This window comes from Acanthopagrus latus, chromosome 20 (genome assembly GCF_904848185.1).
Source record: "Acanthopagrus latus isolate v.2019 chromosome 20, fAcaLat1.1, whole genome shotgun sequence".
NCBI classification, from domain to species: Eukaryota; Metazoa; Chordata; class Actinopteri; order Spariformes; family Sparidae; genus Acanthopagrus; species Acanthopagrus latus.
The window spans coordinates 18,233,709-18,249,617 of NC_051058.1; the positions used below are offsets into that span (position 1 = coordinate 18,233,709).

The following is a 15,909-nucleotide window of genomic DNA, read 5'->3' on the forward strand; positions in this document are numbered from 1 at the left end:
TAGTTTGATATAGGATTAGTTTTGATTAAATTAAAGGGGACTGTTGGGCCTAGGCGGAGGTGGGCACTACAGTGTCTGCCATTCTAGTTTAATTTTTTATTTTATACTTTCAAAGCTCCCCAAGAAAAGAGGCCAAATCCTCAAACTGTTTTCATGGTTTAAGCAATGTTTGAAGTTCTTTCTCTGGCATTTGATTTGGCATTACAAATAAAAAGGCAACAGGTGACAATATACGAGAATATGCCCTCATTTCTTCACAATGTTAAAAAATGATATGTTGCTGGTCAACTCAATTTGTGAAGATACATATAACAACATGAAATCGTAAACCAACATTTAATAATGACTGAAAAAGATGTTGCTACCTGTTTTGGCAGGTTTTGATGCAATGTTGGTGCTCGTAAGACCTCAACAGTGATCAAGTGAGCTGCATTCCGCCTCCACAGCATCCCATGGCTGTTGGTCAAACAGCCCAGGATTAACAGACGGAACAGGAGCTCCTCCAGACCTGAACGAACCTGACAGGCAACAAAAGTGAAAAAGAAGTCAGATTCTAAAGTACAAGCAACCACAGAACAAGTTGTCTGCAGATAAATGCTTGCATAGTTACCCCAGCTGTGTCAATGTGCAGGAGAACCGGGTCCTGTTCTTTTATGGGTGCCAGTGCCTCTGATAGACTCTTAATCAAGGAGTCAATATCAACGCATGGCTCAATCAGTCTGATCCTAATGTGTTTTGCTCTGGGAGATTTCTGCTGGAACTTCTCGAACAAACGATCCACATAAAGGGATTTCCCTATGTATAGAAAAAAGAAGTATGTAAAGAAATATATTGTAAGAAATATATTTTCTTTTCAGTATGGCATGCCAATGAGGAATACCCTTACCAACTGCAGGACGTGAAGATGACACCATCCAGACTGAGAGTTGATCTGGAGAAACAACTGTAACAGGGTTGTGTGGGAGCATGTTTTGTGTGAAGTGGTGATGCAGATATTTCCTGGCATTCTCTGCTGTTAGACTCATTCCAGCCTGTACTTTGTCATTGCTGAAGAAAGAGGGGACATATCTGTGCTGGTGCATTACCGGACTGACTATGACCAAACGATAATATGGGTTTGCACTTCTCTGAAGACTCTCAAAGAGCTCCCCCAGGGCCACACTGACATCATATCCCAGCAGCCCTGGATTGACAAGACAGTGTATCTTCTGCGAGTTGCTCCGGAAGCCCTGGCTAAGAGCCAGGCGGAAAAAGATCTCCACTTCCTCCTCTGTGGTTTCCTCTCTGCAGACTAGGACCTCATCAGTAGATGGCAGAGGCTGCTCTGGACTCTCCATGTAAAAAGACAAGATGGTGGTAAAAACCTCTGCAGTGGGACAAAGCACAAGATTGGGCTTTCCCTCCTGGAGGACTGGTGGAAGGCTCCTGAGCATGTGCTGCTGGTTCATTTCAGAGAGGCATGAGAGGAAGTTGGCCAAAGTTGAGATGTCCAAGTACTCATTGAGGTACTGTGGCATGTCGTCCTTGAATTTACGCCAGAGTTTTTCAAGACTGTCCTCATCGTGCTCTCTGAGTCCATCAGCATCACAGTTCATGACACCATCATCCTCATCCTCTGAGGAAAACTCCATTAAATCACGAGCCTCTTCCATGTCCTCTTCACTCTGTACTGATGAAGCTGGCGTTGAGTCAATAAGAGGTTCATAATACTGATCTTCATCATCAAACTCAACGTCTTCCAATTCATCATGCTCTGAAGTCATACTTGCTGCGTTAGCATATGCAACTCTGACATCAGTTAGAGTGCACTGAGGTTTTATGGGGAAAAGTAAATGCCATAGCTGTGCAGGAACCGATACCTGCCGTTGGCACACTTTGTGTATCCAGTGGCATAGGTAGACCATCTGCTCTGAGGTGTAGTGGTTCAGCAAGTTGAACCTGGAGCGCATTTCACTGATGAAGGAACGCCATTCACTTTGGCAGCTATCCATGGAGTGAGCCAGCTTTTGTAGCTGCTCAGTCACCTCACCGCTGTACATCATCTCTTTACCCATCAGGGATAAGAAGGTAACTTTGATGCATGGTTGCTGTTGTGGGCAGCACTGGACCTCTGCATGCCATTCCCTGAAGAGCATGTTACCAGATGTTTGCATCTGAAGAAGGATGGTACCAAGTCTCTGAACTCCTTCAAAAACCTACAGAAAATGTGAACAGGATTGTAAGGCTTTATTCAGCTTGAATCTCAACACATATCTTGAAACTTTAAACCTCAAGTTCAAATTCAAGGCTCAAGACCAGCAGCATCCCATGTCCCAGGGATGATAGAAAAAGTGTTGGGAACAAAGAGAGATCTTGCATTTGGCACTTCTAGGACGTTATATCACAAAATCGACACCTTGTTCTACTTTTATCACTTAAGAAAAATAATTCTATACAAAATATACCTGGTTGGAACAACACTCCTATCCAGCTAGCTTAAAAGCTGATTTTATACAACAACATGAGACAGTTCAAGATGCTCTGTAGGTCAGACATCATCTAAATAACCTCTTGCCACCGTTCACTGTTAAGAAGTTTCACACTGTACGAGTTGATAGTGTCACTGACCTCTGTGAACCTGTTGACTTGTTCTCGGCCATGCTCCCCTTTGGACGACATGAGCATGAGTTTGTTCTGTAGCTCCAGCAGCTCTTCAAGCTTGTAGCTCTTCTCCACTTCATCTGTTTTCACTGTTACCTGTACCATGTTTTGTAGACATCTCTGCGAAAACAAAAAATATCAAAGCAAGACCCTACACATCTTTGACCTACCTTGTAATGCTAGATTATTCACTTACCTTTTCTGTGCTCTGATCAATCCATCCGATGTGATAAACTCCATGAGCATTAATAGAAGTAGCCAGAGAGAGAGACGACTGTTCCACGGAGCCGTGGGTCTCCTTCAGTGTTTGCAGCCAGTTCAGCAATCGAGTGGACTCTCTCTGGAAAACAAAACATGTGGCATCAACGTCCCTTTGCCACAGTAAGGCTGCACTGACACCAAATCAGGGTTGAGTGGTGATGTGGGAGTGTCCTTCAATTAACATAAACCAGACATAAACATAGCCCTGTCTCAATCCAGAAGGTGGCAGTATTGTTACAAAAAGCCATTTGGCCACCCCCATTAGACATAAAAGCAACAAGGAACAGCTATTAAAGCCCTGACCCTGATCCTGATCTCCGTTTCCTTACAGTGAGGCTGAGCAATAGACGCTAACCAACAGATGCTAGATGATAAACAAGCTTTTTATCCTTCCTAAACAGCCCAGATTTTGTCACCGGTCTGGGCTTGCTCAAAAGTTAAGTCTGATTCAACATTTCCACTGGTTTTCCCAGCGGAAATGTTGCTTTATGTTCTGTGTAGAAACAATAGAGGAGTAAATACCAGTTTGTCCGGCAGCTTCTCATCTCGACTCTGGGTCTCCCACACCTGTTGTGCACACTTCATGAACTCCTGAAATCCAGCTTGAGAGGAGAGGGAGAAGAGCAGAGGAGCGTAGCCCATCACCGCATCATGGAAACAGGCCACCTGATCGATCTCTCTGTCATTCTCTCCAGCAGATATGGAAGCCAGTTCGACATAGACCTTCACCTCGCTCATATCTGTTGAAGGGACAGAAAAGTGAGGAGAAATTCATTGCATCTGCAAAACTATAGACAATACATGTTACTGAATAAAGTTGGAGACTCTTGTTTTATGCATGCACCTTACTTTTAAGATTCTCTTTGACCCATGTAACCAGAGTTTGGCTCGCTAGAAACTCTTCCAGGCAGGCAGTGTGCTGCTTGGTGACTGCTGAGAGTTGGCGTTTGGCATGAAACAGGTCATCACTTAGAGTGCTCAGGGCCCTCTGCTTAAATGTGTCTTCTTCCTGTAAAATAGTTAGGAATCCCTCTTTATTACTGCTCTCATAAAAGTATGATTGAGTCGATTAATAAAAGTGTTTGCTTCTGGTAGACGGATTTAAAAAGTAAATTATTGTAACAACTTCTAATGTTATACCAATAATATAATTAAATGTCCTGACTGATATTGTTATTATTTATAGGACCTGGCAAGTGGGTTGTTTTATTCATAACTGATTATGTGATGATTTGACATAACTCAAGTGTGAGCGCAGTATATTACGCATAAAGTTATTCTATATCTTAATCTAATTATATTAATATGCCCCACTCAAATTCAGTTCCTTTGTAATGAAACCATAATTACCAGTTGACTGAGAGTGTCAATTTCTGTGAAATTCCCAGAAAGCTTCATTTTTGCTGCAATTCTCAGCATTGCACTGGCTGCAGCCGCTGCCTCGAGGAGCTGCCGATACTCCTGGATCTGACTGAGTCTCAGGTCCACCCAGTTCTCCTCAGGTCTGAACTCTTTGCTAAATGTCTCAGACATCAGACTCAGCTCCTTCTTCATTAGTTTTCCATCTTCTATGTCGCCAGACTCCATCAAAACCTGATCGAGCTGCTTGAAAGTGATGTCTGCATTTGCAATGCTGACACCAAGCCGAGAGAACTCTGTCAACAGAGGCTCCCAGATGTTTTCACAGACCTGGGTGAGGGTGACCGAGACGGGAGCTGAGCACGGCTGCCTCGCTGACACCAAAGACGCAGCCCCCTTTACCCAGGAGGACAGAATTAGGGTGCTGTGATGCAGTTTGTACATCTTGCAGGCCATTTTCAGGACCTTCAGACTGGGGTTGTACCAAAGGACCTGAGGAGGGCCTGTCTTCCCCAGCTTCCCCTCAGCATCGAAGGACTGAACACGCACCAGTTTGTTCAGGCTCGTATTTTTCAGATCTGCAGTGTGCTGCTTCTCAAGTGTCGACATCTCAGGAACTGTTTGAACAAGAAGCACGTTACCGAAGAAAACAGCGCATAAAAAAAATCCTCATAACTAAACATGAATCCAGTTGTTTATCAGCTAGTTAGTTTTTTAATTAAACGTACCTGAGATGCTTTCTGTAACCTTTGCTATCATTTTTATCAGTATATCCATCTGCTGGTTCTGGACCACGAAAGCATTCAAATCTTTCTCTCTCTGTGCCAAAACAGCCTCTGCATCAACACGAACTGTCTCAGATTTGTTGTTTCTCTGGTCTGTGGAAAACATAATGCATCTATCATTAATAAAAACATTTTCTTTTCTACTCAGGGCAAAGCTGCTTATCATGTTTCGTTTCATACACTGCTGGTAGAGTCTCTTAAACTGCTCTTTATGATCCAGGCAGATCTGTAGGTGTCCCTTTGAAACGTGTCCTTGAAGCAGAGACTCCATCAGAGAGTGCACTGCAGTCTGACAGCTGTTGACGACCTGTGCAGCTGCGTCATCCACCTGGATCGACTTCCAGTCAGCTGGGCCCGGAAAATGACATAGTGAACATTATGAAACTGCAATAACAATGACTAAATAAAATATGTACACTTATAAATTAATTGAATAAATGATGAAATTAAGTACCGTAACACAGCAGGTGGCTCATGGCGGACTGTGGATCGAGCAGCTGGACGACAGAGTTGTCTCTGAATCGTGCTGCTGACTCAAGAACAAGGGCAGACATGACAACAGGAGGAAGATCCTTCACCTTAGAGCTGAGACTCTGCATCAGCTCTCCTTCCTTTCCCCTCTGAAAAAAATATCCCCTTATTCAAAAATACATCAGCACCAAAGTGGATCACGTGACACCACAAATGTACTTTACACAACTCATGCAGCAGCTCTAAAAAATGAAAATAGATTTTTCTCAGGGCCCGATGAGACTGAACGCATTTTATTTTCTCGTTGTTTTCTGAAGGTGGTAAGCAACCTCTGTGCTGCTTATGCTTCCAGGGCACCAGCCATCTGAATGCCTTGAGTTTCTTGACGTTATTGTCAAACTGTCCCTGCTCCAGACTCCCAAAAATAAGTCTAATACTAAACCTTGAACTGACCATCATCAAGGCAAAACTCCTGGACCAGCGGTTTGTATTCCCTGTGTTTTCTGTCCAGCACACTCTTTGGGAACAGCCTCTCAATCGCAGCCAGAGCTCTTTTATGCAGATGTTGTTTTTCTCCAGCTGGCTTAATGTCTGCTAACTAGCAAGTTGACCACTTCTACTGATGGGAGATTTGGTGGTTGCCTAGTAAACCCTATTGCCCCAAATAAAAAGAAATGCTCTTTTTTTTAAAAAGGCTCAACAAAAATAGGCAGCACTGTGCGTCTAGCAATATGCAACCTGTAAAACGCACTCTGTCTGATCGAGCCCTGAGGTTTCACTGTACAGATCAATTATATGTTCTGTACCTGGCAGATTGTCTTGATAGCAGCCTGACACAGCTCGTTGAAACATGTCTGTACAACTTCATGGCTTTTCTTTATAGTTGCCAAGGTTGGCTCCTGGCAGCAGAGCAGCACTCTGTCCTGCTCACTTGCCTGTGAAGAAAACAAAAATTAAAGGAAAGCTTTTACCTTTTGGCGCTTGATTGCTTTTCAAAATCAATCCTGCTCAGATGTCTCTGAGTCAAGATGAGTTACATCATTTTTACACTAATAAATAAACCATCACTGACCTCGGAAATCCTCTTCTTCAGGTCTTTTGTGAGGTTCAGCCTCCGGCGGGCTGAAACATCTTCCAGGGAACATTCGACCTTCAGCAGCGCATCCCACATCTGGCCATTCACAACATTTTGTATTATCAATCTAGCACATAAACCTAAGTAAATGTGGCTCATCCTGTTCTAAAACAAAAACTTTCCGTGGTGGGGTAAACTGCTCTTCTTTTTGGAAATACGTGTGCCCAAAATATAGATGACAACCTGTGGTAGATAAGAAAGATTGTATTCTGTTGATCTGTTTACCTCAATTTCCTTTGGGTAGGAGAGTGATCTCTGATGAGTTAGAAAGGGTTTCTGCAGCAGTCCATCTCTCCACTCACTGATCCGCTCCTGCACGCTTTGTAGCTCCTCCAGGAGTTTCTGCCTTAAGGTCTCTAACTCATCTTCTGGAGACTAAAAGGCACAAAAGACATACGCTGAATTAAAGCTCTATAACAAAGCAGTGGCAGCACATAACGACGAGATCATCACCTCTTTCCTCAGTTTAGCGTCCAAGATCTCTGCCAACTTCAACACCAGCTGGTAGGACAGGACCGCAGCCTGGTACCCGGGGACGAGACGCACAATTCCACACGTGCTGTTCATCACACTGATGCTGCTCTTGAAAGCTGGGTTGATGCTTCCAGCTTCTATCATCCTACAGACACAAAGCAGAAGTTACAGGGAGCGTAATGCCATCCTGTGAAGGCAAACGGCAGCGAATACAGAAGCGATGACAGAATGTCGGTTTGGGGATGCTGGGAAGTGAGCGCGATGTGGTCCATGAGATTTTTTAAAAAGTTAAGTGGTCTGAAAAATTTTGGGAAACACTGTTCTATAACAAAATATGCCAGTAAGTATCTCATGTTAGAATTATACATTTTTTTGCATGTTTTACAGCTGCTGACTAGCGGCTCAATATCAAACTTTGTCACACTTGTCTCACTTGTTTTCGACTTAAGCTACAAACTATTCTAACTCTAACTTAACAACTTGTAGACTGATCTATATATCGTAAAGTCTTTATACTACAGTAAAGTGGGGGTGGCGGTGAGGTAAATGTGGTGTTCATCTCTGAAGATTCATCTTGCTGAAAAGAAAAGCACAACGTTAATTTTTTTGCAGTAATCCAAAATCAGATTAAAAATTTTTGACAAGGGAACCAGAGCGATGTATTTCATCCCTACATCACACTAATTGAAAAATGGAACCAGGTTTATCAGAAGCTTAACCACAAATCACATGAAATCAAAAGCTGTGGTGGCGTTATGTGAAGCTAATTAGCCTTAGCAGAGGTTTAACTGTTTTTTTCATCATGACTGCGCTGGGCTAACGTTACACTACTGCCTCATTTACTTAATAACAAACTGCATTATTAAGATGCCAAAACACTAAAATTCATATTTTTCAAGTACAAGAAACACCTGGGGGAAAATCAAAGAGTATATTTAGCTTTAGCCGAGGCTCATCAGTCAAGAATGTTTCAGATGTCCTCACCTGTTCTTCTCTTCCTCCACCTTCAGCAGCACATGACTCAAGGTGTTCTGAGTATACTGCAGGTAGAAAAAACACATGTTATCACAAAGGAGCATTTTAATAGATAAAATCATGTTATTCTAAATGTGAATATTGCACCTTTATGTTCTCCTGTGCTCTGTTGTTATCCCTCGTGTCTCCACGTGCTCTCAGTCTGTACATCAGACTCTGGATCAGGTGCTCTGCATGTATTCCCGTCAGGTGGGAAAATTCAGGAATATCTTCAAAAGCGACCAGAGATAACCAGCTGATCAGGAGCAGAGGCTTCTCTTTTGCCATGGGTATATGATTCTGGATCAAGGACAACATCCTCCTGTGGACAAAGAAACATGTTATGTTATAAAATATCATTACCACCATTTCAGGTGAAAAAAAATGAAAGCTGCTTTGAGACAAACTCACTTTCTTTTGTCCGGCTGGGACTGTAAACGCCCCCTGAACAAACTGAAACAGACACGTTCAAGTGCCGACCAGTTCTCCTCCTCGACAGCTGGACCCAGCTTCATGGCGTCAGCTCCGGGTTGTCTGAGTCTGAACAGCAGAGGAACGAGCAGGACGAGCTCCGACACCATCCGCTGCATACAGTGGTTCATCAGGCCCAACACAATACTGAAAGGAAGGAATAGAGAATGTGTCACACAGGGTCACACATCAAGACCTCAGATATTGTTGCATCTCAGGTTCATGGTAACCAGTGAAGACATCAAGACCACGTCCTCTGTGTTTCTGTATAGAAATGTACATTTTTAAGGCTAATTCTGATATTTTTGACATTCAAATTTGACTGTTTTTAGGCAAAAATTCAACAATAGTGACGAGGACACAAATAAAAACTGAGCAAACTCCATCCTGAGGAAGACCAAGAGATGCAGCGGAAAGTTTGTCAACCTAAAAGCTTCTGTTGAACTGCATTTTGGTAAGAACTGAGCAGCCCGTCCAGATTTTTTTTGTCCATTGCGGTCTGTGAGGACACCAGGCGACACAGCTCCGCCCAGCCTTTCACTCCCAGGTTGATGTTACAACTTCTGGTGACCAGGAAGATGGACAGGCCCAGAACAAGAGGACCGGAGCTCTTACAGCTTTCTGGTAACTTCGCCTTTGGTTCTCCATCCAAGATCTGAACCAAAGTCTCTGATATCAGCTCTAGTGTCTGTCAATGAAAATAACACTTGGTTACTGTTGGAATACTGGAGTTGATTTATTATGAATACTTTGGATTCTACTGTTTTTGTTGTACCAACCGTGACTGGAGGAGGTCGTGATCTATCTTCAAATTCCATCCTTTCATGTGCAGAACCGAGACTCATCGTGAAATGACTCAAGTTGTCACACAAGCGCTCAGTGCTCTGTTTGTCTGACGGGGACCATTTCTGGAAGATTCTGTTCAGCAGAGTTCTCGCTGCGGCCTGCCAGATGTCTGATATCTCGACTCCTTTGAGTCGATTCCGCCCGAGCATGTTATTTAAGTTGGATTTCCAGAAACCTTGCTCCTCCTGACGACTAATGAAGCCTTCATAAATGTGCAGCTCTGGATGAAACACAGGCAGAGACAGGATGAAGTTTATGTTGAAGATACAAACCTCCAGCTATCTAACCCATTGGTTTGCTTGTCTCACCTTTAGTGTTGGGATCCCATGGAATCTGAATACGTCTTGTGGCAATTCCATGAATCTCTTTCTGTCGTTGCTTTACACCATACCAATAAGTCCACCACCTGCCTCTCTGCAGGCTGCATTCTTCAACGAAAAGACTGGCTTCGACCAGATATCCTCCCTCTTTAAGTCCACTAAACATTAAAATATTGAAAGTTTGTTAATGAGAGTTTTACAAAAGCTGGAAAACTGAAGTCAAGTCTGACAGTAACAGCATATTGCATTATGCTTCTACAGCTTAGCCAGCGCAGTTTATTGCAAGGGCCATCTTCCCAGCAGTGATATGCTCCTTTAAGTTTAAGGCTGCAACTCAGGTGATCGGAGGAGAATGAGTGAAACTGGGGACGGGGAAGCTCAGGGTGTGTGTTGTGCTAAAGGTGGTAATGAACAGTAAAACACATGAGAGTCAAAGTTCAACGTTCAAATTATTTTAATTCACTAATTTTCAGGACAATTAGGACAGGATTCAGGAAAGTTGCTTGTAATTTGGGACTGTCGTGAATTTTTCAGGATGTATTTTGTCATTTAAGTTTCTCCATTTATCATTTAGTTGTTTGTCGGAAAAGAAAAGTCCTGTTTTGTCCACAACTCAAAGACATTTGGTTTACTGTCAGAGGAGAAAAGAAACAAGTATGTATTTGTATTTAAAGGGTTAATCCGACAATTTTACGGGTTTTTTAAAGATTTTTTGAAGTGTGTTGACAGGTCTTGGGGAGTTCATAAATGAAAAAGTAGTACAAAGCCTTTTGTGGGTGTTCCAGAGGAAGTTGCATGTAATTGGATAAATTGCCTCCAGTGATGTCACTCAGTGGTTATGTTGCATTGTGGGTAATGAAAAAGCAGTCTTCTGGTCTAGTATTGCACCCTATAACACTGTTGGACTCATTGTGGATATTTTAAAAACAAATGATCAAAATCATAGCAGCAAAACCAGAAATATAAATTTTTTCTTCTGTGGATTCTTCTTCCTTTTCAAAATCTAGAGCCTACATTACCCACAATGCAGTTTAGCTGCTCAATGAAATCACTGGAGGAAATTTATCAGGTGACATGCAGCTTCCTCTGGAGCCACAAACGGCTCATAAAAATATAAATAATACTCACACAAAATGTGTCATCTGAAAGGGTAAATACCCGCCATCGTAACACAGTAGAAGTGTGTCACACTCCTGGTTGAATCTGAACTTTTTGTCGAGCACAGCGTAGATGTGAAAGCTGAACATGGGCACACCAGGTGGAGGTCTCACTGGGCTGCGATCACTGGAGAGAGAGAGAAACATGCACAATCACAGGATCAACCACAGAATCTGATGTTGCTGTTTTATATAGTTATCCTGTTATATCACTCTGACCGTGAGCTGTGGGGTGGTTTCGTGGTTTTATCCGCCGCTCCGGAGGCTTCTGCGTCGGACTGTTTCTGACTCGTGCCCTCTCCAGACACAGCATTGGCGTAAGACTTCTGTTTGGCACCTTTATCTGCCTGGGAGTCTATGGGATCGACTGAGGATCCTGCAGACGGATTCTCCTCTTCAGATGCTTTCTGAGGTTTTTGCTCCATGGCTGAGTCTGACGATGCTCCGACATCGTCTGGATTTTCAGTCTGAGGAGCACCTTGCAGTTTGGATTCAGATGTGTGTTTGTCTTTTTTCGGTCGAGTCTTTTCACTGTGTGCGTCCTCTTGTTTTGGGAAATCCGTCTGTGTTTCCTGGTCGGTCTGACGAACAACTTGAGTTTGTGTGATTTTGTTTTTGCCTTTACGTTTCGCTGTTTGGGTCTGAGCTTGCACCATCTTGACATCTTTGTGGCGTTGCTCTCTGATGTTCTCCGCAGTTTGTAAGTTCTGTTCTGATTGATGATCCACGTGTTGCGTTCCTTCAGGCAGATTCTCCTCAGTATGGGTGCTTTGAGTCTCCGCAACCTCCATCTCGACTTCTTCTGAGTTTTCACCTTCAACACCTACATCTTCTTTTATGTTTGAGATGCTCCTTCTTTTTCTTTGATTCCTCTTCTTCCTCCTCTCTTGGTCTTGAGATTTCCTGATGGCATAGGACGCTCCTCGTCTCTGGAATGAACAAAAAGTACACAAAACTTAACCTTCAACTCAGGATCACATTTCTGTTCAAATGCGGCAAAACACGTCTGACAGGTTTCGTCTGAAAACCTGACATCTTGATTGTATTTTCACCTTATTCCTATTCTGGGGTCTTTTGGTGGCAACATCATCATCCTTCTTCTGGGTCTCCGCCTGTGACCCAGAGGTGCTCTGGAGGTTTCCTGCTCCCTCCTCCATCTGTAGGGACTCTTCTCTCAGGGGAGCCCCTTCTCCCTGTTTTCTGTCTCTGGACAAAAAAATCACATTCGGTTACAGCCTGCAGGTCCGAGACTTACTTTTCAATCGGCACATTTTACCTTTAAAAAATAAATGCACTTCTTCCAATTTGGAAACTGCACTTAGTTACATTGTGCAGCCCTGTTCAACATGACTGTAGAGATGAACTATTGGTACTTTCACAGAACATAAACACAATGAAGACATTGTATAAATACTCATCAGTTGATTTAATGACTAAGTGAATACTGTGTGAGAACAAGTCTGGTAGGTTCAGAAGATGATGCCAGTTTAAAACCAGGGATAGTTTGACATATGGTGATACAATCTCACATCACGATAACCAACAAATCAAATTCATTGCACAGTCCTGATGAGTCTTTTTAGAATCAAACACCTTTACAGTAATAAAAACTGCTTCACATACACCAGATCTTTCTAATGAAAATCACTGTCAGATAAAAGGGAGTGGTGAGCAGTGCAGGTGTTTGGTTTGGTTTGGTTCATCTGTTATTTTGCTTTCATGGTGGGAACACACCCCAGATGCATTGTGGTCTATGATTATGGGCTGTATGAATAAAAATTGACCTGACTTTACCATTGATGTACCTCACACTATCTTACACACGTACCCAACTACATCTGAGTCACTTGTTACCGCACCACAAATCCGTTCAGACGGTCTGAGAAGCATAAAGAAGTGATCCAATGTTGTCGATCGATAAAAACCGTGAAAAATGGAAGTCACAGCTGCGTTTACAGTGAATCATCTGCAGCATCCAGGATGCCATGTGCTGTAACGTAGGCTTGTTTCAGTATAGAGTAAAACATTCAAAGTTGAATGATTTGTTTACCTACCTTTTCTGTTCCTGTTGTTCTCACCAGCTGTCTGTCAGACAGTAACTACAGACCTGATCTGACCTCCTACGTCGAGCATCAAGGGAGCGTCCACAAGTTCATCCACCGGTCTAAAGATGGCGGTTATCTTTAAAACACAAACTCCCGATTTCGCTTTCAGATAACTGTGCTAACTCACAACACATCACTCTAGATATTACACGTCCAAAACACGATTCAGGTCAGCTAATAAACTGTGCTGCAGGGTTTCTTCGTCTGGATTCAGTAATTAATTCGTCGACGGTCCCTAAAGCGAGCTGATAAGTTTCAGTTTCATTTCTCTCAGAGTCTCAGCAGACAAGAAACTTACTGCAGGCTTCATGTTTCTTAAGTTTTACCTTTCGTTATCAGCTGTATTGAAACTTAAAGAGGAGATTTACCCAGACTTTACTGATATATGTCAGTGCTTTGTCACCTCTGTGTCTGACACCAGCTTATTATTTGTGATAACAACATAAATGTGCCCTAAAGTATTGTACATGTACTCAAGTACTGTACAAATGTGCACATTTAGGTTAGTTAGGTGAAGTATTCAGAACTTTTGGGCCCACTTAGGTAGCCTACTGTATATATAGCAATACCCTACTGTGAAAATACTTATTAAATAATTAAAAGTAAAATTCATGCATTCAAAACCTTATTTCAGAGAAAGCATCTCTACATATCATGTGCAAGTACTCATTGTGCAGTAAAGGGCTTCACTGTTACATCTGATTATTATTACTGCTGCATTAATGTGTATGTTACATTTTCCTGCTGCAGATGTTGGTTGTTGAGCTCATTTTGACTTCTTTATATTCTGTTGGTTAGTTTAATCCACAGCGATGCGTCGTATTCTGTAAGATCATCAGTCACAATGCATTTTCCAGCTGATCCAAGAAGGCTCCACGACCAGGTGCTTGTTCATGTGATCATTTCCACTCATACAGGCCTCTTGTACTCCATTACTTTCTACTTTTTACTCCACTACATTTAAAAAAGAGCTGTTGTTTGATGTGTCTGGTTTTTATCAGCTGTTTCCTCTCAGCAGATCACTTCTGATGAGACTGACCTCACTTCTCCTCAATTACTGAGTAATTTTATTTTCAAAAGGTGACGTTATGTTTACAGGTGCTGTTCCAAAGGAGGCTGCATGTCAGGTGACAATGTAGTGATGTCACTCAGTGGCTGAGTTGCATTATGGGTAATGTAGGCACCAGGTGTAGTCCAATAATACATGATAGCGTTGTGCTTTATATAAAATACTCTTAGTCATGATTCTCAGAAACTTTCTAAATGTTTTTTTTTCATGTAATATATTTATTTCAGTGTGTAGATTTTTTTTTATTTTTTTGTTTAACTGGTTACTGAATATTTATTACAACACTGTGTGAATCAAAAAGGCTGGAATTATCTTCTTTGCTGACCCAAAATGACGCTCTAGACATCAATCACGGCTCTGCTGTTACTGGTAATTTGTGATGATGTTCAATAGATCCAGCTTGTGTTAATATTTAAAACAAAAACTCAGTGTAGTTCAAAAGATTTTATTTTGATGAAACACACAAAAACACCTCAGATGTGCAAAACACTCACAAAATACTAAGAAGATTAATACAAAGATGATTTATGATAAAGTAACATTGATAACAGAAGTTACTAATACGTAAAGTCCATGAACTAAACACAGCACTCAGGGTAAATATGTTCCAGATGCTTGGGCGCCACCGAGTGGTGAAGTAGAATATAACAGTTTATAAATACTCGAGTACATTCATCATTATTACAAGATGAAGTGTAATGTTTGTCTGTATGCAGGTTGGTTATCAGATGCAGCTCAGTGAGAATGGTGATATTTAAATATGTTTTTCCTCCAAAAACAAAAACTTCTACGATGACATTTCATTTATTGTGTCAACTGTCCGACGATGAAATCTGCTGGTTTCACTTGTTTTCAGACACAAAGCTTTTTCCCTTTTTAGGATTCTGTGTCTGTTCTTCAGTTTTTTGTTCAGATGCTGTAACTACGCCGGTGAAAACAAGAGTTTCACAACAACAGAGTGCTAAGAGAAAACAAAAAAATGACCTCAGCTGCAGCAAGACACGTCTTTGACTTTTGACAAAACCCTGTATTCATGACCTGAACCTATTTAAGATTACAATAGGAGATTTCCTGCATAAAACACAACGTTACTCCACGCCAGACAGGATTATGATGCTGCGGATGTCTCAAAGCTTCATCAGTCCTGTGACCCTGCAGGTTTCTTGACCCTCCGGACCACCACCCTGGTCCTCCTCCCTTGACCTCGACCTCTTGCATCAGTGGCTGCGGCCTCCATTTCTACTGGCAGCGACCCCGGGGGTCGGGGTTCACCTCGGAGGGGCGCAGGCTTCTTTCCCGACCGCACGTCGTCCACGAAGGACTCGACTCCATCAAACTTGGTGGTCAGCTCAGCCAGACGCTCCTTCAGGGCGTTGAACTCCTTGTAGAGATCTCCCAGAGCGTCTGATAGCGGCTGGATCCTGAGAACATTTAATTCTGCGTCAGTGACTTGAAAAATCAAGTTAATCAAATTGTGGTGTAGAAATGTGTCCTGACCTTCCATAGTCGGGCAGCACAGTGCTGTGGTCGTGCAGCAGCAGATCTTTGACCTGCGTCATGATGGCGTACTTCCAGTTGTCTAAGACCAGCGTGAGGTTGGCACATCCTCTGGTGTTCACTCTCTCTGCTGCAGGAGAGGAGAGCACAGAGCAGGACAACAGTCAGAACTCTGTCAGAAACAACAGTCAGTGAGACAATGCATCATATTTATGATATTAATACAGAGTTATTGATCAAATTGTAAGGGCACTGAACAATCTGCACTGGGGAACAAGTTTTGATCTATTCAAATCCCTAAGAGG

The 15,909-nt window shown here is 42.5% G+C and overlaps 2 protein-coding genes across 3 annotated transcripts in view; both read right to left on the bottom strand.

Moving 5' to 3' along the window:
* The window catches only part of rnf213b (ring finger protein 213b), a 27,699-nt gene extending 18,455 nt beyond the window's left edge, over positions 1 to 9,244 (bottom strand). Inside the window, exons 1-19 of one of the 2 annotated variants that reach the window (XM_037082313.1) lie at positions 9,226 to 9,244; positions 8,551 to 8,757; positions 8,248 to 8,461; positions 8,110 to 8,165; positions 7,105 to 7,270; positions 6,877 to 7,026; positions 6,589 to 6,687; positions 6,323 to 6,451; positions 5,500 to 5,665; positions 5,226 to 5,393; positions 4,989 to 5,138; positions 4,252 to 4,877; positions 3,751 to 3,910; positions 3,424 to 3,641; positions 2,837 to 2,980; positions 2,608 to 2,760; positions 887 to 2,195; positions 611 to 795; positions 366 to 518 (exon numbers count right to left, since the gene is read on the bottom strand). In XM_037082313.1, coding sequence (XP_036938208.1) covers positions 366 to 518; positions 611 to 795; positions 887 to 2,195; positions 2,608 to 2,760; positions 2,837 to 2,980; positions 3,424 to 3,641; positions 3,751 to 3,910; positions 4,252 to 4,877; positions 4,989 to 5,138; positions 5,226 to 5,393; positions 5,500 to 5,665; positions 6,323 to 6,451; positions 6,589 to 6,687; positions 6,877 to 7,026; positions 7,105 to 7,270; positions 8,110 to 8,165; positions 8,248 to 8,461; positions 8,551 to 8,741 — 4,437 coding nt within the window. In that variant the 5' untranslated portion in view covers positions 8,742 to 8,757; positions 9,226 to 9,244. Of the gene's footprint in view, positions 1 to 365; positions 519 to 610; positions 796 to 886; positions 2,196 to 2,607; positions 2,761 to 2,836; positions 2,981 to 3,423; positions 3,642 to 3,750; positions 3,911 to 4,251; positions 4,878 to 4,988; positions 5,139 to 5,225; positions 5,394 to 5,499; positions 5,666 to 6,322; positions 6,452 to 6,588; positions 6,688 to 6,876; positions 7,027 to 7,104; positions 7,271 to 8,109; positions 8,166 to 8,247; positions 8,462 to 8,550; positions 8,758 to 9,036; positions 9,079 to 9,225 lie in introns of those variants that run through there. The other variant, XM_037082312.1, reaches the window with a different exon arrangement.
* On the bottom strand, positions 8,748 to 13,050 carry LOC119010290 (E3 ubiquitin-protein ligase rnf213-beta-like). Its single transcript, XM_037082316.1, has 7 exons — positions 12,988 to 13,050; positions 11,986 to 12,139; positions 11,153 to 11,862; positions 10,905 to 11,060; positions 9,765 to 9,934; positions 9,390 to 9,676; positions 8,748 to 9,298 (listed from the first exon to the last, which is right to left on the bottom strand). Exons 2-7 carry the CDS (start codon positions 12,088 to 12,090, stop codon positions 9,032 to 9,034), a joined length of 1,695 nt encoding a protein of 564 aa, XP_036938211.1. The 5' UTR covers positions 12,091 to 12,139; positions 12,988 to 13,050; the 3' UTR covers positions 8,748 to 9,031.
* Positions 13,051 to 15,909: the final 2,859 nt, after the last annotated feature.